At 54.1% G+C, this 24267-nt stretch overlaps 1 protein-coding gene across 4 annotated transcripts in view; it reads left to right on the forward strand.

The window, feature by feature from the left end:
- Positions 1–1378: 1378 nt before the first annotated feature.
- The window catches only part of LOC102447871 (signal peptide peptidase-like 3), a 139249-nt gene continuing 116360 nt past the window's right edge, over positions 1379–24267 (forward strand). Inside the window, exons 1-2 of one of the 4 annotated variants that reach the window (XM_075915773.1) lie at positions 1379–1791; positions 6289–6377. In XM_075915773.1, the coding sequence (XP_075771888.1) occupies positions 6299–6377 (79 nt within the window). In that variant the 5' untranslated portion in view covers positions 1379–1791; positions 6289–6298. The remainder of the gene's footprint in view (positions 1792–6288; positions 6378–24267) is intronic. The other 3 variants (XM_075915770.1, XM_075915769.1, XM_075915772.1) reach the window with 3 other exon arrangements.

The raw sequence follows: 24267 nt of genomic DNA on the forward strand, positions 1-24267 counted from the left end.
CACCTCCCTGCTGAGACTGTAGCAGAGGAGGAGGGCGCTAATACAGGGGCGGGGGCACGCAAGGAAAGGGGAGGGTGGGGGGGGCGTATAATTGGGAGGGAAGGGGAGAAGGGGAAAAAGGGGGGGCAACTACTCCCTCCCGCCGACTGGTTGCTGGGAGGGAGAGAACCAAAAGGGGCGGATAGAGCAGGGGAACCGAGGGGCCAGCAACCACTCCTCCCCGCAAGGCTGGAAGCGGAGGAGGAGGGCGCCGGCAGGGCAGACAGGGGGCAAGGTAACCGGTACAGGGCGGGGGCCGGCTCCTCCGGCTGCACTGGGATACGGGGGGGGGGGGGGGTTGTGGGGCTGTTGGGGAGGTGCAGTGAACAAGGGGGCTAACTAAAAAGGGGGGGCACAAGCGCTCAGGGCAGGGAGGGGGCGAGGCAAATGGGGTGGTGCTCAAGGGCTGGGGGGTGGCTGGGGGGGTGGGGAGGGATAAAATAGAGGCAAACAACAGCTGGGTGGGGCGGGGCACACACTCTTGGGCTGGCTGGGGCAGGGGCGTGGCAGATGACTTTGGGAGCAGGTGTGGTGGGTAAGTGGATTTGGGAAGGGAGGGAAGGAACCAAACTAAGCTAACAGGGAGGGGCAGGCAGTGGGGGAAAAAACCAAGCTGCTGGGGTAGGGTGGGTGACCGGGGGTAAGGGTGGCCCCCCAGCCAGATGTAGCTGAGGGAGGGGGGCCAAGTCCAGAAGAGGGGGGAGGGAGCACACCCACGAGCGCTGTGTGGGGCTCAACCTCGCCCACCGCTGCAGCAGAGTCCCAGGTGGAAGGCAGGGCAGCAAACCCCACTAGGGGGAGAAGAGGCAGTCCAGATGGTAAGGGGTGGTGGAGGGGGCGTTGGGGGTGGTGGCAGCGGGTGGGGTGGGGGGGCAACTGGACTGGGGGGAGGGCTCTGAGCCTCTCCCCCAGCCCCCCTTTTAACAGTTCAATTCACCACCACCCCGGAGCGGATTGAAAAGCTCAGTTTGTGAACAAACCCCCTCCACAGTTCTCAGTGGTGATGACCTCCTCTTCTCCCCCTCAGCGGGGTTCAGCAGGAGCAGCAGGCAGGCGGCAGTGGAAGGCCTCCGGGTGGTAGGTGCTGGTGGGGTCCTCCTCCTCTGGAGCGATGGTGGAGGGGAGAGGGAGGGCAGCCGGCAGGCCCCCCCTCTCCCCCCAGGCAGCAACAGGTGGTGGTAGCAGTGGTAGCGGTGGTGGTGGTGGTGGGGTGCAGCGACATCCGGGGAGCAGGCCTCAGCAGACGGGCGGGCAGGCAGGCAGCTGGGTGGGGAGGGCTCCGGCTGGTGCAGGAGCAGGAACCAGCGGGGTGGGGGGAGAAGGAAGAGGGTAGCCCCTGCACTCTGCTGCCTCTTCTCCTTCTCAGGAGCGTAACACGGCAAGGGAGTAGTCACCTACTGACCTGGAGATAGAGAAGCCCCTCAGGGAGCCATTTTGGGCTGAGCTTAACCCCTCCCAGTCACCTGACTGGAAGCCAGGAGGCGTGGCCAGGACTATAAGAGCCCAGCCTGAGAGCTTAGTTAGGGCCTAATCTCCAGAGGAACCAGAGGTCTGCCTGGTGCTCTCTACCTGGGAAGCTGAGGTTTGGTCTGGACTGCCAGATGTTCCTGTCCCAGAGGATTGGCCTGAACCAGCCTGTGGTTGAGGATTGGCTGGGACTGCTGGACCTGCAAGTAGCTGAGGACTGGCCTGGCTATACCCCAGCTGAACCTGACAGCTCTTGAACCCCTGAGAGACCAGCCTGACACTCAGGTATGCACTGAGGGGGAGAAGTGAAGTGGCCCAGGGAACATTGACAGTTAAACGCCTGGAGTCAGTGTGTTTTGGGCTGGAGCCCTGTTGACCCAGCAGCCAACCCTACTGCTACTATTAGGGTCCTGGGCTGGGACACAGTGGAGCGGGCAGGCCTATGTCCCCTCTGCGCCCCCCCTCCACCAGGTGGCAGTCTCCCCCTCTCTGCCATTGCAGGCAAATTGCCTGCACCCCTCCTGAGCAAGGAGACAAACTATTGGCTATTGGTTATCTGTATTTGTTTGCTGCCCTGCCTGGAAGCAGGCCTGGGCCACTAAACTAACTGTTTGCTGCCGTGCCCTGAACCAAGGCCAGGGAATCTGGGACAGGAGAAGACACTGGCAAGAGTGCTGTCCTGTTTCTTTTGGCCTGGGGTGCATTGGGAGGAGGGAGACTATTGCCAGTTGTGCCCAGACTGTCAATTGGCCGCTGACCCCGGGGTACCAAGAGCACCGTTAATCCCCTTGCTCAAAAGGGGTTCTCACTACTGGTGAGCTGCTCTTGACTTGGTGGGCCCACTCTTGAGGAGCAAGGCTAGGTTCCACTATATTCTTGTTCTAGTAGACTACGCTATGTGGTTCCCCAAAGCCATCCCGCTGCACAACACCCACGCCTGGACCATAGCTTCGGAACTCGTAAAGATCTTTGCTTGGGTGGGGCTTCCTCGTGAGCTACTCAGACCAGGGGACTAACTTTACCTCCCAATTACTTCATCAGGTATGTGCCTTGTTGGGCATCCAAAAACTACAGACAGCAGTATACCAGCCCCAAACCAACAGGCTGGTTGAACTGTTTAACCACCCCCTGAAAGGGATGCTAAGGAGGTTTCTCCCATCAGAAATGCAACAGTGTGACCAATTAATTCCCCCTCCACTACTTGCTGTCTGAGAAGTGCCTCAAGCGTCCACCCACTTTTTCCCCATTTGAGCTCTTATACAGGAGACGTCCCTGGGGCATTCTGGTCTGATGAGGGAGACATGGGAACAGATCCCATCAATCTCCCTGGGGCTCCTTCAATACATGCTCCAGCTCCAAGAATGGCTAGCCCACGTGGGTGCCCTGGCTCGCGAAAACCTCCAGACCGCTCAAGAAATCCAGGAGCAAGGTTATAACCGCAGAACCTGAGAGAACTTTTGAGCCTGGGGATAGGGTACTTTTACTTCTCCCCTCCGAGGAATCGAAACCCCTCACCTGCTGGCAAGGGCCTTATGAAGTTACCCGCTGGCTGGGGCCAGTAACATATGAAATTCATCAGCCCGATCGGAGGAAGAAAAAACAAGTCTATCATGTGAATCTGCTAAAACTGTGGCGAGAGCGTGAGGGGTCGATGATTACTCACAGATTACCTGGCCTGGAGTGGTCTAGATACTATGTGTTATAACGGTAGTTCAGCCAGGGTGTGTGGTGAAAGTATTTTTTTAAAGGCCTCTACGAGGCGTTGTGCTTGTTTCTGCTGGTCTTCTAACAGGGTATCCCCAAGTTGTGGCTCTCCTTCCTCACTCAGCTTGAGTATCTGAGGGCCCAGTGCAAGCTCAGAGGGATAAGGAGTAATCACCCCCTCCCCCGCAGAACGTGGGAGGTAGTTGAAAAGGAGGTCCGAACTATGCTGGAGCTGGGGGTGGTGGAATGATCTAAGAGCGAGTGGCGGAGGCCAGTGGTGCTAGTCCCAAAGCCTGATAGTAGCATACGGTTCTGCATTGATTTTAGAAATGTCAATGCCATCTCTAAGTTTGATGCGTACTCAATGCCTAGGACTGATTAACTTTGACTGCCTAGGGACGGCCAATTTTATAACAATGCTTGACCTCCCAAAGGGGTACTGGCAGATCCCCTTGGAGCCAGAGTCACAAGAGAAGACCGCCATTGGGATGGTTTCATTTTGTGAGAATGCCTTTCAGCCTCCATGGGACCCCTGCAACCTTCCAGCGGATGATAGACCGCCTGCTCTCCCCCCATAATAGAGTATGCCACAGCTTATCTTGACGTGGTCATCTACAGTCAGGAGTGGGAAGAACACCACCTACAGGTAGCAGCTGTCTTGCGGACCCTCTGAGTTGCTAGCCTTACAGCCAACGCAAAAAAGTGTAAGATCGGATGGCAGGAAACCACTTACCTTGGGTATTGCCTGGGATGGGGCCTAGTCCACCCACTAGTGGGGAAGATTGAGGCCATCCAAAACTACTTCATTCCCACCACCAAGAGGAAAGTACAGTAGTTCCTGGACTAGTGGGGTGCTACTGCCGCTTTGTTCCCTAATTTGCCACCCTTGCAGCACCTCTCACCGCCCTCCTCACCAAAGATAGCCCACAAAGGGTGAGGTGGAGTGCCAAGTGCGAGGCCGCATTCCAGAGCCTGAAAGAAGCCTTGTGCAGTGAGCCTGTCTTAGTCAGCCCTGACTTCAACCAACCATTTATGGTCCAGCTGGATGCTTCAGAGAGCAGGCTGGGAGCTGTACTCTCAGGAGATCCAGGGAGAAGAACATCCTATCCTATACATCAGCTGAAAATTGTTTCCCCGAGAACTTAAATACTCAGTGATCGAGAGAGGCATACATGTTTACCATCCAACGCAGAGCAGGGAAGGAAAACGCAAACACTGACCCAGAGGCGAAGGAGCCCCTCTGGGAGGCCTAACCAGCTACACTCCCTCATAGAAGCATGTTAAATTTAATTACCCTTTGGTTATTAGTGAGTTGTTCACCTCTTAGACCAGGTCCCGTCTGCCCCTTAGAACTAAATCAAGAATTGCCTCTCCTCTTCTGGGATCCAGGACTACCTGATCCAAAAAGCAGTCATTAATGGGGTCTAAAATTTCTCTCTGCATCCCATCCTGAGGTGACATGTTCCCAGTCAGAATTGGCAGAGTTAAAATTAAGGATGTCAGGAAGGAGTATTTTGTATAGACTACACTATTAGTTGATAAGGGGAGGCACACTGCAGAGTAGGTGGCTCCTGGAGCCAGCGCAAGCCAGGACTGAGCAGTTCCAGCTCGCGCCGACTCCAGGACCGCTGTGCCTCTGCATTTTAACTGTAGTAAGTTACCGGGCTCTTACTACAGTTAAAATGCAGAGGCATTGCGGTCCTGAACCAGCTTGTGCCGGGTCCAGCAGCCTGGGCTGGCGGCAGATAGGGGCTGCTTCATAGCAGCAGCCTCTGTCCGCGGGGGGGATCCAACTCCCCACTGGGACCCCCACAGACAGGGGCTGCTGCTGTAGCAGCTCTCCTTCCCCCCCCCCCCCCCCCCCCCCCCCGCTGCCTCTAATAGAGACAGCCGGGGAGGAGGAAGACAGCATTGTGGAGACAGTGCTAGGGGGAACTGTCTTAAGCCAGCTTCCCCCAGCACCTGCTCCTGTCCTGCCCCCATACAGAGACAACGAAGTGGGGGGGGGGGGGGGGAAGCAAGTTGTTGAGTACTCCACTCTACTAGCTTATCAGGTAGTCGAGTAGTCCAGTACTCACTTACATCCCTAGTTAAAATAACATTGCATTTTCTGTTTTATTCTGAATCCTGTCTAATCTCCTTGAGTGTCTACTATCACTGTCACCTTGTGGTGAGAATCAGTAGTTGGTTCCTATTTCTATACCCTTATTTATTCAAATATGGAATTTCAATCAGTGGAGATGATTGTACTGTTGGATTCATTTAATATTTTAACTATATTTGACTGTTTTCTTTTGCATATGAGGCTACTGCAACTGTGTTAACGACTCTCTCATTGCTATGTATCTGTATGCTGGTATTATTTCACATCAAATAGGATACATAACTAGGGATGTTAGCATGTAATTGAATAGTTGTGTACATGACTATTCAATAGTCCCCGGGGATGGGGCCGGCAGCTAGTGCACTCCCAGCCCCACTCTCCGGGAGCCCCCTGCCACCCTGCGCTGCTGTCTCCGTATCAGAGGCAGCAGTGCAGGATGGCAGATGGGAGGTGGTCTGCGAGAAGAGCAGACTTTAAAAATGGCTCCTGTCTACCACCCCACAATGCTGCCTTGAATACAGCGGCAGCAGCCCATCGGGGGGGGGGGGGGGTGTCAGAGCTCCCTGAGTACAGAGGCTGCTTCATGACAGCCTTCCCTGCCCCCCCCCCCACCCCCCCCGAAAGAGGCAGGGGGCAGGTGGGTCCACGGACCTGGAATGTGTGTATTGGCTCCCACCTGTCCCCCTCACCCGCCGCACTGCTGTCTCTGTATCAGAAGCAGGCATATAGGTGGTGGGGTAGGTGGATTGGATGCTTGTGGAGAGGCTTAAAAGCTGGCTCCCCACAGGCACTGATAGAGGCAGCAAGCAGGGAGAATGCATGTAGTCAACAGGATTAACCAATACACTCAGGCTTATCGGTTAATTGTGTAGTTGTCTATATGTTGACATCCCTAGAAATAACTATAAATCAATAAATGAACCTTGATGGGAGTGTGAAACTTGAGTATTAAGAGTTTGCTTTGTTTCTTGCAGGTCCCTTAACATGGACTTTGAGAATCAAGATAAGGAGAAAGACAGCAGCAGCTCACCTGGATCTTTCAATGGCAACAGCACCAACAACAGTAAGCACTCTCCAACTACTACTCCTGTCTTCAGGAATTTATCATTTTATGTATCTTTGCAATGTAGTGAAGACATTTGGTGTAGGCCAGTTTGACATGTAGACTTAGGAACTGTGAGCCCAATAGTGATGCTATCAAGCATCCTCAGACGCTAAGGATTCAAAACATTCATAATACACTATGGAAATGTTATGAATTGCATTCTTCTCAGTTGCGCAAGAACTGGAAACCTTCAAAAGAACTAGTAAGAACAGCATTAAAATAGACTGGAATTAAGTTATGCTTTATGATGCTCATTGCTAAAAAGTACCCATATGTTGCAAGCACTCATGAATTTACCCTCAACTTTACTTAACTTGTGGGGGAATATTATTCAGTTTTATCAATAAATAATCCTTGAGACAGTGGTCAAATAAGATGCACAGAAGAGTCTCAGAACTGAGACTACAATCCAGACCTCTTGAATCCCAGTCCAGGTCGTCGTCCCCCCCCCCCCCCGCTCATGTTTGGCAAAGCAATGACGCTTTATTCTTCTTTGAGACACGTCCCTGGGGGTGCTCCACAGGAGGTGTCTGTTTGTCCCAGCGCTGCAGACTGGATTCTTCGCAGCAGTGCATGGGGGGGGCGCACATGCATGGTGTGGCAGGTGCATGGGCGCTGCTCAGAACCCCTGTACATGCACAGCCACCCTCCCCTCAGCTCCTTCTTACTGTCCAAGGCTTAAGACAGCGCTTGGCAGTGCTCTTCACTAATCCTGTAGATAAGTAGTTGAATTCCCGTTTAAATTCTTCTCCAGTTACCTTTCATCTTATCCAAGTCGTCGTCCCCCCCCCCAAAAAAACCCACCTTTTTCCTACAAATTAGCTTCCTGACGGTTGCTGTTTACTGTGCAATGCCGGGGTCACCAGGCTTCAAATGCTGTTCAGCATTGTAGCCGTTGAGGGGCTCGTGGAGGGGTTCCTCTCCCTGCAGGTCAGTGGGCAGCCACTCTGCCAATGTCTGTAGAGCCCTCTTTAGTCCTGGGCCTCAGCCCTAGTGCAGGGCAGAGCAGCAAACAAACACTAGCGTGTAATGACGCAATGTCAGTCTCAAACGGACATGCATAATGTGTGAAATGCCTAAGCGAACCCTATGTCCAGCACTGCACCAAACTCAAGGCACAAACGAGAGACTGAGACAGTCACCTAAAAATGATTATGCTAGTGTGGGCTGGTAGGCCTCCCGGAGGTGTCCTGCCGCCTCCAGGTCAGTGGGCGGCACGTCCACCCACTGCACAGCCACTTAAAATAGTCCAAGTCAGTAGTCCCACAACCTGTCCATGCTCACAGTGGGGCAAGAGGCAAATAGTTCAATATAGTTTCAGTCACAACACCCTGGCCCCAGGCAGGCAAAAACCAGAGTGGCTACATCTAGACTGGCATGATTTTCCAGAAATGCTTTTAACGGAAAAGTTTTCCATTAAAAGCATTTTTGGAACAGAGCGTCTAGATTGGCACGGATGCTTTTGCGCAAAAAGTGCTCTTGTGGAAAAGCGTCCGTGCCAATCTAGACACTCTGTTCCATTAAAAGCATTTTTGGAAAACTTTTCCGTTAAAAGCATTTCCGGAAAATTATGCCAATCTAAACACGCTTTTGCACAAGAAAGCCCCGATTGCCATTTTCACGATCGGGGCTCTTTTGCACAAAACAAATCTGAGCTGTCTACACTGGCCCTTTTGCACAAAAGGACTTTTGCCCGAACGGGAGCAGCATAGTATTTCCGCAAGAAGCACTGATTTCAGACAGTAGGAAGTCAGTGCTTTTGCGGAAATTCAAGCGGCCAGTGTAGACAGCTGGCAAGTTTTTCTGGAAAAGCGGCTGATTTTCCGGAAAAGCGGCTGATTTTCCAGAAAAACTGGCCAGTCTAGACACAGCCAGGCTGTTCAGGAGGCCTGGGCCCTTGGTCAGGGCGGGGCAGCAAAGACCCAAATATCAGGTCCAGAGCCCAGGCCTAGTTCCAGGCAGGGCAGCAAATAAACTGGTTAACGGTTCTGAGGCCCTGGCCCTAGGTCAAGGCGAGGCAGCAATCAAAGAAACCCCAAGTTCAATACGCATGGGCCTGACTCAGGCAGGGGTAATAAGCCCTTACTTCAGAGGACCCTGACCTTGGCTCAGGGTGGGGCAACAAGCAAACAACCCACAGTTACAGGTTTCTGGGCCCAGGCCTTGTTCCAGGCGGGGCAGCAAATACACAGGTGAGCCCTGGCTCTAGTTCAAGGTGGGGCTGCAGGTAACAGGGCCAGGGCTAACTGAACTTATAAACTAGGGCAGGGCAGCAAGTATTGGTCTAGCACCGTGGTCCCCAACCCGGTGCCCGCGGGCGCCATGGCACCCGCCGGGCTCTTTACATGCGCCCGCGGAGCAATCTGGGCTGGCAGGTGCCAGCCCCGGGCGCATGGCCGGTCCTGGCCCGCCACGCGTGCCCTTGCCGGCTCCGGCCTTGGCCCCGCCCCCGGGGGCACTGCGCGTGCCCTTGCTGGCCCCGCGGCGCTTACGGGGAGGGCACCCCGGGCGCGTGGCTATGGGCGGGGGGCCCCCGGCCCCGGGCGCGTGGCTATGGGGGGGCCCCGCCCCTGGGTGGGCAAGTGTCCCCACCCCCTGGCGCCCAGCGGGCGAACAGCCACGCCCCCTGGCGCCTGCCAACCTGAAAAGGTTGGGGACCACTGGTCTAGCAGTTTTAGGAGGCCCAGTTACAGGCTGGGCAACAAACAAACACAGTTAGCAGTTCAAAGGGGGACCAGGCCCTAGGTCTGGGCATGGCCACAAACACAACTCAGGTTTGGGGTCTCCTTGTTCAGGCGGGTGGCAAGCAGTTCACCTGCAGTGGTGGCAAGGGGGAGACTGCCACCTGGTAGGTGGGTGGCAGGGGGGGAGCACAGGCCCACCCACTCCACTGCACCCCAGCCCAGGATGCAGCAGAGCAGCTGCTGCTGCCTCAGTGGGGGCTCCAGCCCACAACATGCCAGCCTAAGGCCTTTACCAACCCGTGCTATCCCCTAGGCCACTTCCTTTCTCCCCCTCAGTGGGTACCTGAGTCTTGGGCAGGTCACATGGGGAGTCGAGAGTGGCATCGTCCCACAGGGGTCCCAGTGGCCCAATCCAGGCCTCAACTGCTTGCAGGTCCAGTGGCTCCAGCTGGTCCTTAGGGTCCCAGCTGGTGTCAGGGTTTGGGCAGGTCCTTAGGGTCTGGCTGGCCCTCAGGGTCCTAGGGTACCAGCTGGCATCAGGGTTCAGGCAGGTCCTCCAGGTCAGTTGCACTGAGTCCTGGGCCACACCCCAGTCTCCCCAACAGGGAACACTGGGCAGGCCTCTGGATCAGAGGATAGGCCTGTCGGAGGGCCCAGTCAGGTCTCTGCCTCCCAGACAGGGAATTCTGTGTGAGCCTCTGGCTCATCCAGAAGCCGGACCCAGAGTGAACCCTCAGCCTGGCTACTTAGAGCCCTAGCCCCACCCACTGACTTCCGATCAGGTGACAAGGAGGGGCTAGGCTCTGTCCAAAATGGCTCCAGGAGGAACTCCTCCGGTTCAGTGGGCATCCACTCCCGTACCCCACTCCAGAGGGGGGAGGAGAGGCAGCAGGGTGCAGCTGCTGCTGTTCTTCCTTCTCCCCCACCCCCACCTGTTCCTGCTGCCTGCACCAGCCGGCACTCTCCCTGCCCTACCCAGCCACCACCGGCTTGCTGAGGCCTCCGTTACTGGACCTGCTCCTCCTGGATGACCCTGCTCCTGCTCCCCACCACCAGCTGCTGCTGCTACCTGAGGGGAGGACCTGCCAGCTGCCCCCCCCCCCCCAGGAAAAGGACCCCACCAGCACCCATCATCCGGAAGCCTCCCCAGCTGGCTGACGCCCACCTATGGCTGCTGCTCTACCACCAGCACCCCGCCGAGGGAGAAGAGGAGCGTTTATTGGACTGTGAAGGGGGGTTGTTTTTTGAGACTGAGCCTTTTGTCATCTCCTCTTGGGGTGGTGGTGGACTGAGCTAAGGGGGGGGGGGGGGGCTGGGGGAGAGGCGCAGAGCCCTTCCCCCAGACCAGCTGTCCCCCCCCCTCCACACACCCCCCGCCCACGAACCTTGCACCACCAGGACCTGCCCCTTGGTAGGGCTAACTGTTTTTCCCCCCTCTTTTTTCAACATTTGGGACTGTCCTGCTGCAGCAGTGGCCAAGGACTGAGCCCCCCACAAGTGCTAGTGGGTGTGCTCCTACCCCCTCCTTGGACTCGGCCCCCCCCTCCCTCAGCTGTTTGGCTGGGGGGCCCCTTCACCCCTGCTCTCCCCTACCCTGCTCTCCCCCACTGCAGAAGCCTCACCCACCCCACTTTGTTAACCAGTTCTGTTTCTCCCTCCCTGAGTTTGCTGACCAGCCTCGCCCAGCCTCAATTTGTTTTACCTGCCCTGCCTGCATTTAGCTTGCTACAGCGTGCCTCCTGTTTCCTAGCCCTTGCTTTGCCCTGCTCCACCTTGCTCACCCAGTGTCCCTCCCCCCTGCCACCAGTAGTCCTCTGGCCCCACCGAGAGTACCGGTCCCCGGCCTGAGTGCTTGTGCCCCTCCCCTCCCCTGCTTTTTTAGGTAGCCCCCCTGCCCATTGCACCCTCCCCCCCCTTGACAGCCCCATAGTCCCCTTTCATATCCCAGTGCAGCTGGAAGAGCTGGCCCCCACCTGTTACCTTGCCCCCTGCTTGCCCTGCCAGTGCCCTCCTCCTCTGCTTCCGCGTGGGGGTCAAGCCACTCCTGGTTGGACTGCATCTATCTAGCCCGGTTCCAGCTGGCATGAGCCCACTCCTCCAGCATCCAGCCGGCCCTGTTCACAGACCACCATTTGGTGGCTGTGCAAGCCTCTCTCAGTTCAGAGAGCCTGGGGCTGGCCTATTGGAATTTTAATAATAGCTTGCTGGAGGACGTGGGCTTCGTGGCATCCTTCTGGGAGTTCTGGTGGGGGCAGCAGCCTGCCTTTCCCTCGGCGCGGCGCTGGTGGGACGTGGGGAAGGTGGGTGCCTGGCTCTTCTGCCGTGAGTACTCCCAGGGTGCCAGCTGGCAGAGGGATGCGGCGATAGAGCAGTTGGAACGGGAGTTCCACCATTGAGGAGCTGTTTTTTCCAAGACTGTAGCCGTTGTTCCTACACTGTCAGGGAGTTGTCATATTCCCATACCTGGATGTTGGTCTCATAAAAGGCACATGCTTCCTGGAAATGCAATATGTGGTCAACACCACTATCCATCTTCTACTTTGTCTTGGTTTCCATATAAATTACCAGAAATCAATGCTTCAACCTACTCAAACTTTAGAGTTCATAGGAGCACACATCGACACCATCGCAGCCACCAATTATGTGGTCTGATTGGCCAGACTACACCTGAGGTGCCTCCAGGCCTGGCTGGCCACACTCTACACCCCCTCCAGGGACCCCCTTTCCAAGACAGTCACCATCCCACCATGTGTCCTCAGTTCATTGGAATGGTGGACGCACCCATGCAATGTACTACAGGGTGTACCATTTCATCAGGTAACCCCGACAGTCACCATCATGACTGAAGCATCCTTATGGGATGGGGAGCTTATCTTGGTTCCCCTACTGTACAAGGCAAATGGTTCTTTAGAGCAGTGGTCTCCAAACTTTTTTGATCGCACACCCCTATCGGTAAAAAGTTTTTGAGCACGCACCCCCAATATATGTATGTTTGTTTATTTATAAATTTTTAAAAATTTACTCTGACCCATTAGCCACACTCCGACTCCCATTAGCTGGGCCTCAGGAGGTAACACTCTCAGGGCAAGATGGCCACATGACCAGAAGTAAAAGATGTCATGTGACTCCTCTCTGAGGACTTTTCCCACCATCCTCCTACCAATAGGGATTAATTTGGCCCCCACCAAACCCCCTCATGCAACTGTCCTGCAATTGCATTAACCCCAATGTGTGTAACATTAACTCGGGGCAGGGGGAAGTGTTTGCTGAGAGTTTCCTCGCATGAGCAGAATGAATTTTGTGTTGTGCACCAGTACTGAGTTTGTGGCTTGTTTGGATGTGCCACTGTGGCACCCAAGTTATTAATAAATATCTTATAAACCTCTACCTTTTCTCTCTGCTGCCATGTCTCCTCCCCTTGCTCCATCAGCTCCCCTGGTGCCTGCTGCCCCCTCACCACCCTCTGCTGTCCTGACTCCTGCCCTTCTCACTGCCCTGAGCCCTCCTGCAACCTGCCCCCCTCCACCAGCCTCTCCCCCCCCCCCCCCCCGCCCACTCCTCCAGTAGCCCCACTCTGATCATGTGAGCTACCCCTCCTCATCCCCTTGTCTAACACCTCCCTCGCCTCTCTCCTCTGTTGCTGGTCCCTCCCCTGAAGGTGTCTGCCCTTCTGCTTCACCCCCACAATCCCCTGGCACCTGCACCCTCCTGGTGCCTCCCCCTTTCCTCACTGCCCCCACCCCCTTTTTCCCTGATGCCCACCCCCTCAGCACTCTCTGCCCCTGTTCCCTTCATGCCCCTGTGCCCTCACACATGCCTTGCTCCATCCTTGCCTTCCTCATGCCCACCCCTTCTTTCAAGCCTTTTCCCAGCACCTCCCCCAATGCCCTTCCCCTCTCTTCTCCCAGCATCACCCTGTCCCCCCTCCCACTGACACCTCCCCTCCTGCCCTTTTCCTCATTGTCTCCACTTGGCCCCCTGCCATTTGTCTACCCTCCATGCTGTCCCTTGGGCCATGTCCAGACTCAGGGGTTCTTTCGAAAAAAGTAGCCTTTTTTCGAAAGAACTTCCCCTGCATCCAGACTCAAGCCGCGTTCTTTCGAAATTATTTCAAAAGAACGCGGCTTTTCTTTCGATGGCGGTAAACCTCAATTTACGAGGAAGAACGCCTTCTTTCGAAAGTTCCTCTTTCGAAAGAAGGCGTTCTTCAATGTAAAGAGGCCGTCTTCGAAAGAGAGCATCCAGACTCGCTGGGTGCTCTCTTTCGAAAAAGCGGATTTCCTCTATCGAAAGATCCGCCTGCAGTCTAGACGCGATCTTTCGAAAGAGCCTCTTTCGAAAGAAGCCTGCAGTCTAGACATAGCCTTGGTGCCTTCCCTTTTCTTCTCCTGACCTGCCCCCCTCCCCTCAGCACAAGCCCCTTCCTCTCCCACCCCTTCCCCCTATTTTTCCCACCCCCTGCCTTCCCATTTGAGTCTGTGATCGGGCCTGGCCCCAGACCACGTGCCAGGCCTGGAGCTGGGCCATGCGGTTTTAAAGTCCCAGGCCGTGACATCACGGCACGCCCGGGTGTGTCCCCTCTCAGCTGTTGCGCGGGCGTTTGAACACACCGCGCATGCGCTCCCTCAGTTGTCTTGTGAGCCTGGCGTCTCCTCCCTCAGCTGTTGCGCAGCAGCATGCGCTCCCTCGGATCATCTCACGCACCCCACGTTGGAGACCACTGCTTTAGTAAACAAATGCTCCATATCAACCTCCTAGAACTTAGGGCTGTGCGTTGGTCATGCCTCCACTTTCTACCCCATATAGCACACTAGACAATTAGTATCATGAGACACCACAACTTGCATGTATTATATCAACCAACAGGGTGTGGCCTGGTCATCCTCCCTCTGTATAGGAGCCCTCAAATTATGGAACTGGTGTTTTGCACACCAAATTACCCCATAGCCCCATATGTCCTGGGGGTACTCAGTGTTAGGGCAGACACTCTCACACGTATCTTTTATGACCATCATGAATGGGAGATAGATGCCCAAACCCTCAAACGTGTTTTCCTTCTATAGGGACAACCAGATATAGCCCTCTTTACAACCAGAGCCAACTGCACGTGTCTGTCAACCGATGGTCAGGGCAGTGTGTGTGTGTTACACCCGAGTCTTCAACTGCTGGGACACGAGGTCCTGTCGCAGCGGGCGGCCTTAGGGGAGGCCAATGGGCACCCCGAGAAGTTTAACGTCCGTGTCTTTGACCGCTAGGGCCAGGTCCCTTCGCAGCGGGCAGCGAACACGCTGACAGACACCCCAGAGTTTACAGGGAGAGCTTATTACATCTCAGACTTTGACTGCTGGGATACATGATCCCTTTGCAGCGGGCAGCCTAGGGAAGGCTGAGAGATGCCCCACGGATCTGTCCTATGGAAGCGGCACGATCCAAACGCCCAGCTCTGCCTGCATCTGCCCCTATGACCGGCTGGAGTTCTTTTAAATTGTGCTTGGTTCTGTTACAGCAACTGAAAGAGTCAGGTTAAAATTTAACCAGTTACAGGTTTATTAAAGAAGCTTATAAATCATATGGTTACAATGGCTATTGCTCTATTTAACTGCTAGCAAATATAGATCTTAAAAATGGTTACAAAGAAGATAAAGATAGAAAATAGAAATAATGGTACCAAGTGACAGCTTAATCTTTAAAGAGCTCTAAGTCTATGTGTACACTTAAGACAAAGGACACATCCAGGTACAATTTTTACCCCTTTCTGTGCCTCTCGACTCCTCGGGAGGCCAAAACACCTAACCTGACCAGCAGATAGATGTTAGATTGACACTCAGAGTGAGTGTGCTGCTAGGCCCATCTTGATACCTATAGGGGCCCGTATCCTCTTTCTTATCTAAGATGCCAAATTGTGTTGGTCCGTCTTTGTGACGCCAGTTCTTACAAGGGAGTTTCAACTTAATTTACACTTGCGAGAGAGAGAACTAAATTGTGAGCACTAGACATTCTTTGCTAGGCAGGAGATTCCTCCCCCCGCGGATGGCTGTGTGTTCGTATCAATATAGGTGCCAGCCAAGGCAGTTCTCGCAGCCTCGAGGTCAACAATTGGCGTATCTCTGTTTACAGCCATCCAGGGTCACTGTGAGCTAGCATATCCAGGCCTCCTGTCAAGGCTTCAAAGACTATGCTTATTTTACTGCTCTGTGTGTGCCCTGTATGCTCCAGGCAAGTAAGATGGATGTTACAGGTGGGGATTCCTGTCTGGCTACAGTGTCACCTTTATTGCTCCAGAGTAGCCCTGGGGAATGGTTCTCTGGAAGATGTTGTCTCCCTCAAATGGGATGCACCCTTGCTTTATGCATTCCCACTGCTCCCCTTGCTCCACAAGATTATCACCAAAATCAGAATGGAATGAGCCAGTGTGATCCTCGTTGCACCAGCTTGGTCAAGACAAACATGGTTCCCTTACCTGCACAGGCTGGTGATAGTGGATCCGTACATCTTTCCCCTGCAATACAATCTTCTCACTCAACATCATGGCAGAGTTCTCCATCCTGAACCACACAAACTCCACCTCCACGGCTCCAGAATGCCGAACACACCCGTTCAGAATGAGCGAAACATATCAATCAACAGCAGGAGAGAGTCCACCGGAAAAGCTTACCTTTATAAGTGGACCAGATTCTCTGAGTCGCTCAAACGCAGTTATTCCATTCTTCCTGATACCACCCCTATCCCATTTGTATTGGTCTACCTGTTGGAACTAAGGGAGTCAGACCTATCTTTTAATACGGTAGAGGTACATGCAGCAGCAATAGCAGCCTTTCACCAGACCACCGAATGCAACTCTTTTCAGACTTAATCACCAGATGATTCCTTACCGGTCTCCAAAATACTTTCCTATCCGTTTGGCTTCCAGTCCCTATGGGGCTAGTTCTGTTCAATATCTTCATCAGTGATTTAGATGATGGCATAGGGAGTATGATTATTAAGTTTGCAGATGATACCAAGCTGAGAGGAGTTTCAAGTTGTTTGGAGGATAGCTTCAAAATGATCTGGACATACTGGAGAAGTGGTCTGAAGTAAACAGGATGAAGTTTAATAAGGACAAAATGTAAAGTGCTCCACTTAGGGAGGAACAATCCGTTTCACACATACAGAATGGGAAGCGACTGTCTAGGAAGGAGTACGGCAGAAAGGGATCTAGGGGTCAGAGTGGCCCACAAGCTGAATATGAGTCAGTGAGACACTTTTTTTTGGCAACAAAGCGCAAACATGATTCTGGGACGCATTAACAGGAGGGGTGTGAGCAAGACATGAGAAGTCATTCTTCCGCTCTACTCTGTGCTGGTTCGGCCTCAGTTGGAGTATTGTGTCTAGTTCTGGGCACCGCATTTCAAGAAAGAGGTGGAGAAATTGGAGAGGGTCCAGAGAAGAGCAACAAAAATGAAAGGTCTAGAGAACATGAGCTATGAAGGAAGGCTGAAAGAATTGGGTTTGTTTAGTTTGGAAAAGAGAAGACATGATAGATACCTGAAGACTGCTAAAAGGGTGTCACAAGGAAGAGGGAAACAAATTGTTCTCCTTGGCCTCTGAGGATAGAACAAGAAGCAATGGGCTTAAACTGCAGCAAGGGAGATTTAGGTTGGACATTTGGAAAAAGTTCCTGCCTGTCTGGGTGGTGAAACACTGGAATAAATTGCCGGGGGGTTGTGGAATCTCCATCACTGGAGATATTTAAGAGCAGGTTAGACAGACACCTCTCAGGGATGGTCCAGATGGTACTGGGTCCTGCTGCGAGTTCTAGTGTTCTGATTCTGTGAAAGTTGCCTTTTTCGTGACCATAACCTCCAGCAGGAGAGCGGGGGAGCTTGCAACAGAGTAACTCTTTAGCCTCACCCCAAATTCCTCCCAAAGGTCCCTTCTCCCTTTCATATTAATGAGCCTATACACTTAACCTGCATTCTTCCCCAAGCCGCGCACTGATCCATTCCAGGCTGCATGGTATACCCTCAGTGTCCTCCAAGCACTTGCATTCTACATGGATCGAACAAAATCATGGAGAAAAAAAAAATCACCCAGACTCTTCCTATCCTTTGCTGAATGTTCCAAGGGCCAAGTGGTCTCCTCCCAGAGTATTTCCAACTGGATTTCATATCCACACGTTATGCCAGCCACAACAAGCACCTGATAATATCACCGCCCACTCAACCTGGGCCATGGCCTTCATGACTGCTTTCCTCAAAAAATGTGCCTCTAGAGAACATTTGCAAGGCAGCCACCTAGTCATCCGACCACATGTTGGCAAAACACTACGCGCTTATCTCTACCATTGTGTCACCTGTTGCTGTTGGACAAGCAGTGTTATCATCAGTGGCAGAGACAGGGCTGCAAACCCGCCTCCACAACACGACTACTGCTTTGTAGTCACCCAGAGTGGAGCACCCACGAGGGCATCACTTGAAGAAAAGAGTTCTTTGAGTGATGTCCCCGTGGGTGCTCCACTGTTAGTGTCAGGCTCATCCCGGCACCACGGATCAGAGACGTTCAAGCAGTGTTCAGGTGGGCTGTGCATGCACGAGCGGCGTTCCCGCCTTTGAAGTAGTGCACGCAGCCCACTTCCCCTCAGTTCCATCTTGGCCTCCACTGAGAACATGCTCCACAATGGCGAGGCGTCTACCAGGCAGGGTGAGCATTGAAAGACTGGAACAGAGCGGTACAGGGTGGTGGCGTTTCTAGCCCCCAGGGAGGAGGTGCCGGGAGCGTCAGGGCATTTGTGGGAAATGCTGGCTGCTCAGCCCTTCTCAGGCTCTGCCCACAAGGCTAACTGGCTCTCAGTGGCCACATTTGGGTCCTGCGGTGCAGCCAGGCAGCCCTGCCTCCATCCTGCATGGAGCGATGGACTCCTGCATGGGGACGTCAGCCCTGCTGGGAATCCAGGACAGGGCGCCCGGGCACCTGTCCTTTTTTGCCTCCATGTCCGGCCTGACTGGCCCAGCTCCCTGCCTGCCGGAGGTTGGAGCACTCTGGCTTGGAAACTGGAGTAAAATCACTCCAAAGAACGCACAACCTGAAGCGTCAAGCTAAACACCCAAAATACAATTTTATTTTTAATAAGAAGCATTAAAAATGGCAACAAGATGATATGTGTTTTAGTAGTTAATTCCTGGACTGTCATTGCTCATTTAAAAGTGCTGTCATCTGGGTGGAAATTGGGTAAATATTGCATTGTATTAATATCAGCAGAACTGACTTAAATGGGGCCTGCATGTTGTGTAGGGTTGCCTTAATCGTATTCATGCCAGTCAGTGTGAGAGAAGCTATTTGCACATATATGCAACCACACTTAAGTTGCAGCCCTTGGGGCTTCCAAAGTTGAGTAGCCCTGATCTAAGGTAACCTCTAGGTTAAGAGTAAATGGATTCTTAAGTTTTTCTGTTTGACTTTGCCAGCTGTTTTGAAGTTATAAACCTTTGGTGTTTCAGCAAACAATTATTTAATTTAGATGACATGGCCTCTGGACATTACTGGTAGGCTTTACTTTCAGTTGCTTTTTTGGTAAGGACATTGAAATGTTAGTGACTGAAAACTAAGTTGCTGGTTTAAAGATTTCACATTGACTTAATTCTATGTTGGTATGGAATCTTGACTAGTTATACTAATATTTGAGTGAACAAACTAAATGTAACTTCCAAAATTTGTGATCCTTGAAACTACACTTTTGAAAGTTTGTAGTTGTATATGATTCTGCACATAGAGATGTTTGTAATAATTTTGGGGACAAAGCTATGACAGACTGGCTGTACACCCATAATATTCTGTTTTGGTCAATATTTCATTGAAGACCAGTTTATCAAAAATGTTTTGTCCTTACTGTGGCAACCTGAGAGCAGGAAGCTACCGAGGCCTCATGGAAGGCAGATGTGGGGACTATTTGGTGTCCGGGAGGTGGGCGGGTGGCAGCCCGCCCACATCTAAAGGACCTTCCCCCAGCCTACGGGAAGGGTCTACAGAGCCCAGAAAGCCAACTGAATCTGTAGGACAAATAATAATAATAATTAATAAAGGGACGGGTGTGAGGGTCAAAGGGCTAAATATGAGGGAACCGGATGGGGATACCGAGCTGTCAGCCGACGGTCAGGGCAGTGTGTGTGTGTGTGTGTGTGTGTGTGTGTATGCTTCCGAGAAAAGGTTTAACGTCCGTGTCTTTACTGCTAGGACCGGGGTCCCGTCGCAGAGGGTGGCCAGCAGGCCAACAGACGCCCTGTTATATAGGAAGAGCTTATTACACCTTAGATTTTAACTGCTAGAACACAAAGTTCCTTCGCAGCGGACAGCCTGGGAAAGGCTGGAAAGGTGCCCCAACGGATCTTGTCACCTGGGAGTGACACAGATCCAAACGCCCAAGCTCTCATAGACTCATAGACTTTAAGGTCAGAAGGGACCATTATGATCATCTAGTCTGACCCCCTGCACAGTGCAGGCCACAGAATCTCACCCACCCCTCTTAGAATAATCCTCTCACCTATGTCTGTCCCTTTATGACCGGCTGAAGTTCTTTTAAATTGTGCTTGGTTCTGTTACAGCAACTGAAGGAGTCAGGTTAAAGCTTAAACAGTTACAGGTTTATTAAAAGACTTATAAATCATATGGTTACAATGGCTATTGCTCTATTTCTTAAATGCTAGCAAATTATAGAGAGAGGTCTTAAAAAAAATGATCACAGGAAAAAGGTAAAGATAGAAAATAGAAATAATGGTACCAAGTGACAGCTTAATCTTTAAAGAGCTCTAAGTCTATGTATATATATACTTAAACAAAGGACCACATCCAGGTACAATTTTTACCCCTTTCTGTGCCTCTCGACTCCAGCGTGTCAGGCCAGGGCCGGTCTCTCAATTCCTGGGAAAGACTAATATGAGGTGGGCGTCCCCTTGGAACCTCAGGAGATCAAACACTAAACCCGACCAGCAGATAGATGGTAGATTGACACTCAGAGAAAATGCGCTGCTGGACCTATCTTTATACCCCTGGGGGCCCGTATTCTCTTTCTTATCTAAGATGCCGAATTGTACTGGTCTGTTTTTGTGGCGCCAGTTCTTACAAGCAAGTTTCAAGTTAATTTACACTTGCAAGAGAGAGAACTAAATTGTGAGCACTAGACATTTTTTTACTGGGCGAGAGATTCCTCCCCCCGCGGATGGATGTGTGTTCGTATCAATATAGGTTTCAGTCAAGGACACTCCTTGGCAGCCTCTTGGTCAGCAATTGGCGTATCTCTGTTTACAGCCATTCACGGTCACACAGCCTGGGCCTTCTGCTCTGTGTGCCCTGTATGCTCCAGGCAAGCAAAAATGGATGTTACAAGGGGGTTCCTGTCTGGCTACACGAGCAGAGAACCCCGGACAGCACCCACTGCTCCCCAAAGGTCTCGAGAGAGCCAGCGGACGCTGCCCATTGGAACTCTGCCTGGATACGTGAGTGGATACAGCAACGGAAATAGGCCCCACAGTCGCAGGCTCCTCCCCCCGGCCAACCTCTTCTCCCTGGATTTATAGATTGCCAATTTGGCCATAGCTAGGAGGAGGCTGACCAGGAGGTCCCGTGACTGTGGGGCCACGGATGGGGTGTGCATAAATTAACAGGTGAGGGGAAAAGTGCAGCCAGAACCTCAACAGGAGGTTCTGGAGGAGCCAAAAGAGGGGCTGTAACCTGGCGCACTCAAGGTAGCCGTGCACCAGAGTCTCCCTTATGCCGCAGAAGAGGCATGTTTTGGGGGTGGGGGTGAACCGTGCCAAGTACACGCCCGTGCTCACCGCGCCATGCAGGATTCTCCAGCAGATGTCCCCGGTGGGCCATGGAACCAAGGTCAAATAAAGGCTGGCCCACCGGGGCTCCCCACCCTCTGTTGGTGGTAGGAGGTCCCACCACTTGGTGTCTGGGCGGGACACGAGGGTGGGGAAGTGGAGCGTGTGCAGCACGAGCGTGTGCAGGTAACTCTTTGGCACGGTTCAGAAGGGGACTGGCTGCATCGCATGCAGCTGGCTCAGCTGATGAGGGGGAATCATTCGGGAAGGTACGCGGGGCTGGGGGCCGATGGAGAGAGCGGGAGGGAGTGGTGTACCCTCTCGCAGGAACTTGTCAAGATAAACCCGAGCAGTGGTCGGCGAAGCGTCCTTCACCTCCTGAATTACGCGCCAGGGAGTATGTAGGGTGGAGAGCCCCATGCGCTGGGCGAGCGCCCAAGGATCCACCCAGTCTCCCCGGTCATAGTCCAGGAGGTCTCCGACTCTGGTCCTGGCAGAAGTCACCAACCTCTGGCACAACAAGGGGGACTCCGCCGCCTGCACACATAGATGCGGGTTGTGTAGCAGGGGCTCCGCGAGGAGGTCTGCCCCCAAGGACCTGGTCGCCACAAGCAGCTTCCAGGTCCAGAGGAGGTCCTGGTAGAAGGCCGGCAGCCTGGAGAGGTCTCGCGGAAGACCTCTCCAATGAAGGAGCTGCCGCTCATATTGGAGCCCTTGAAAGCGGCAAAGGAAGGTGTGCACAAGCGTGCTCCATGCCAGACTACCTACATCAAACAGGAGTCTCTGCAGGGCCCGGAGGCAGAGGACACGAACCCGCGTGTGCAAACACGTCAGGCCCTGCCCTCCCTCCTCCAGGGGAAGATGGAGAACCCCTGCAGAGACCCAATGCAGTCCTGGCCAGAAGAACGGCAGCATGAGCTGCTGGATACCGGCCAGGATACCTGGGGGCAGGACCAGGGTGTTGAGACCAGGGAGAGGCACTGGAGCAGTCTGGTCCATCTCTGCAACCGCTGTTAGTTACCCTGGACTCTAAGCCTTGCCAGTTCTCCAGCGGAGAGGGATGCGTGGCAGAAAGAAAACCCTGAGATTGAGCAGCAGACTCACGCTCCACCTGATAGCCTGAAGCATGGGTGGGAGGGAGCCCGCCTGCCACCCGGCCCCTACCACCAGGCCAGAGTTCTTGACCCAGTTGACCCGGGCGGAGGATGCCACCAAGTAAATGGCTTGGCAAGCCTCCACCCGCGCCAGGGTGCCCAGACCACGTCGTCAGCATACGCCAACAGGACCAGCCTCGTCTCCGGCTCACGGAGCATCAACCCCGTCAACCTCTTGCGAAGGAGACGGAGGAAGGGCTCCATGGCCAGAGCGTAGAGCTGGCCTGACAGCGGACAGCCTTGATGTACTCCCCGCCCGAAGCTGACCAGTGCGGTCAGGGTCCAGTTGAGCTTGACCAAGCACTCTGCGGAGGCATACAGCACCTGGAGAAACCCCACAAAATGGGGCCCGAAGCCAGAGGCCTGCAGGGTGCCCAGGAGGTACCCGTGGTCCATCCGGTTGGATGCCTTCTCCTGATCCAAGGACAGGAGGGCAAACGACAGACCGTCCCTACACCCGAGCTCTAAGAGATCCCGGACCAGAAAAAGGTTGTCAAAGATGGTTCGGCCTGGGATGGTGTAGGTCTGGTCTGGATGGACCACGTCCGCCAGCACAGACTTCAGCCTCAGGGAAATGGCTTTGGCAACGATTTTATAGTCTGTGTGGAGGAGCGAGACGGGACACCAATTCCTCAGATCGCAGCGGTCCCCCTTCTTGGGTAGCAAGGCGAGCACGGCTTGCCTGCACGATAAAGGGAGGATCCTGCTCTCCAAGCAATCGGCCCAGAGGCTAGCAAAGTCTGGGCTGAGGCCGTCCCAGAACATGCAGTAGAACTCCACGGTCAGCCCATCCATGCCTGGGGATTTATTGGTGGGCATGAGAACTCGGCCAGAGAGAGAGGCAGCTCTAGCCAGTCCCGGTCGCCCGCGCAGACCATCAGGAATTCGTTCCAGAGAAACCCGTGGGCGTAGGTTGGATCCGGGGAGAGAAGAGAGGCACAAGCCCCCTCGCGCATTTCCACCAGATCCGTGAGGGGGGTGCCATCCTCCGCCAGAAGGCAGACGATGTGCTGTTTAGCCCCCTTCTTTTTCTCCAGGGCATAGAAGACGCAGGAGCCTCCATCCATCTCCCAAAGGAGATGGATGGGAGAACGAACAAAGGCACCCTGGGCCCAAAGGTCCGGAGTTCCACCCACTTCTCCCGGTACACTCCACAGAGGGGCAGATCCTCAGGGCCCGTGGCTAGCCGCCTCTAGCTCTAAAAACTCCGGTTCCTATTGCTCTATCACCACATCCCTCTGCCGGCTGGCCCCCCAGGTGTAGTCCCGGCAGAAGAGCCGCATGTGCACCTTCCCCACATCCCACCACGCCAAGGGAGAGGCACACCGCCACCCGCACCAGGCCAGCCAGAACTCCCGGAGGGATGCTGCGAAGCCCACATTCTCCAGCAGGCTGTTATTGAAATACCAGTAGGCCGGCCCCAGCCTCTCCGAGGAAAGAGAGGCCGTCACGGCCACCAAGTGGTGGTCTGAGAAAGGGGCCGGCCAAATGCTGGAGCAGTTGGTCTATTATCTCCCTGAGGACGTCCGCGGCGGCCGGGCACTGCTCAAGCCCCGTATGGTCCCGGTCCTCAAGGGTGCAGTTGAAGTCCCTGCCCAGGACCATGCACTCACAAGGATCCAAGGAGCCGAGGAAGGCAGACGCCCGCTGATAGAAGCGGAGCCTCTCTGAGACGGATGACGGGGCGTAGATGTTGACAAGATTTAGTGTCAGCCCCTCCATCCCAACCCGGAGATGCAGCAGGCGACCCTGTACGACCTCGGCAGTCCCCAGCACCTCGGGCTGCAGGTTCAGGGAGAACAGGGTAGCCACCCTGGCTTGACGGGCCGACAGGTGGCTGAAATGAACCCTGTCCCCTGACTCCAGCTGCCAGCTAGCCTCTGCAGCCTGAGCCGTGTAGGTCTCCTGTAGGAAGATGACAGAGTACCTCCCCTTCCCAAAGGAAGGGGAGTACCCTACACCTGCAGAGACCCAGCCCGCAGCCCCGGGGTGTTCAGAGTGGCAAAGATGAGCGGCGGCATCAAGAGGGCTGGGGACGATCCTCAGTGGCAGGAGTGCCAGCGGCCCCCATTGGGCCTCACAGCAAACCGTGACCGTGCCCAAAAGCGAGCAGGGCGTCACGGAAGCTGCGGACCCGCTGGTAAGCCATGGCCTCCCGCCACCTGGTCCCTTTACCCTCCCCCAGGAGGGCCCTTACTATTTGTAGGATGAG

Source organism: Pelodiscus sinensis, unplaced genomic scaffold, assembly GCF_049634645.1.
Source record: "Pelodiscus sinensis isolate JC-2024 unplaced genomic scaffold, ASM4963464v1 ctg66, whole genome shotgun sequence".
Taxonomy (NCBI): Eukaryota; Metazoa; Chordata; order Testudines; family Trionychidae; genus Pelodiscus; species Pelodiscus sinensis.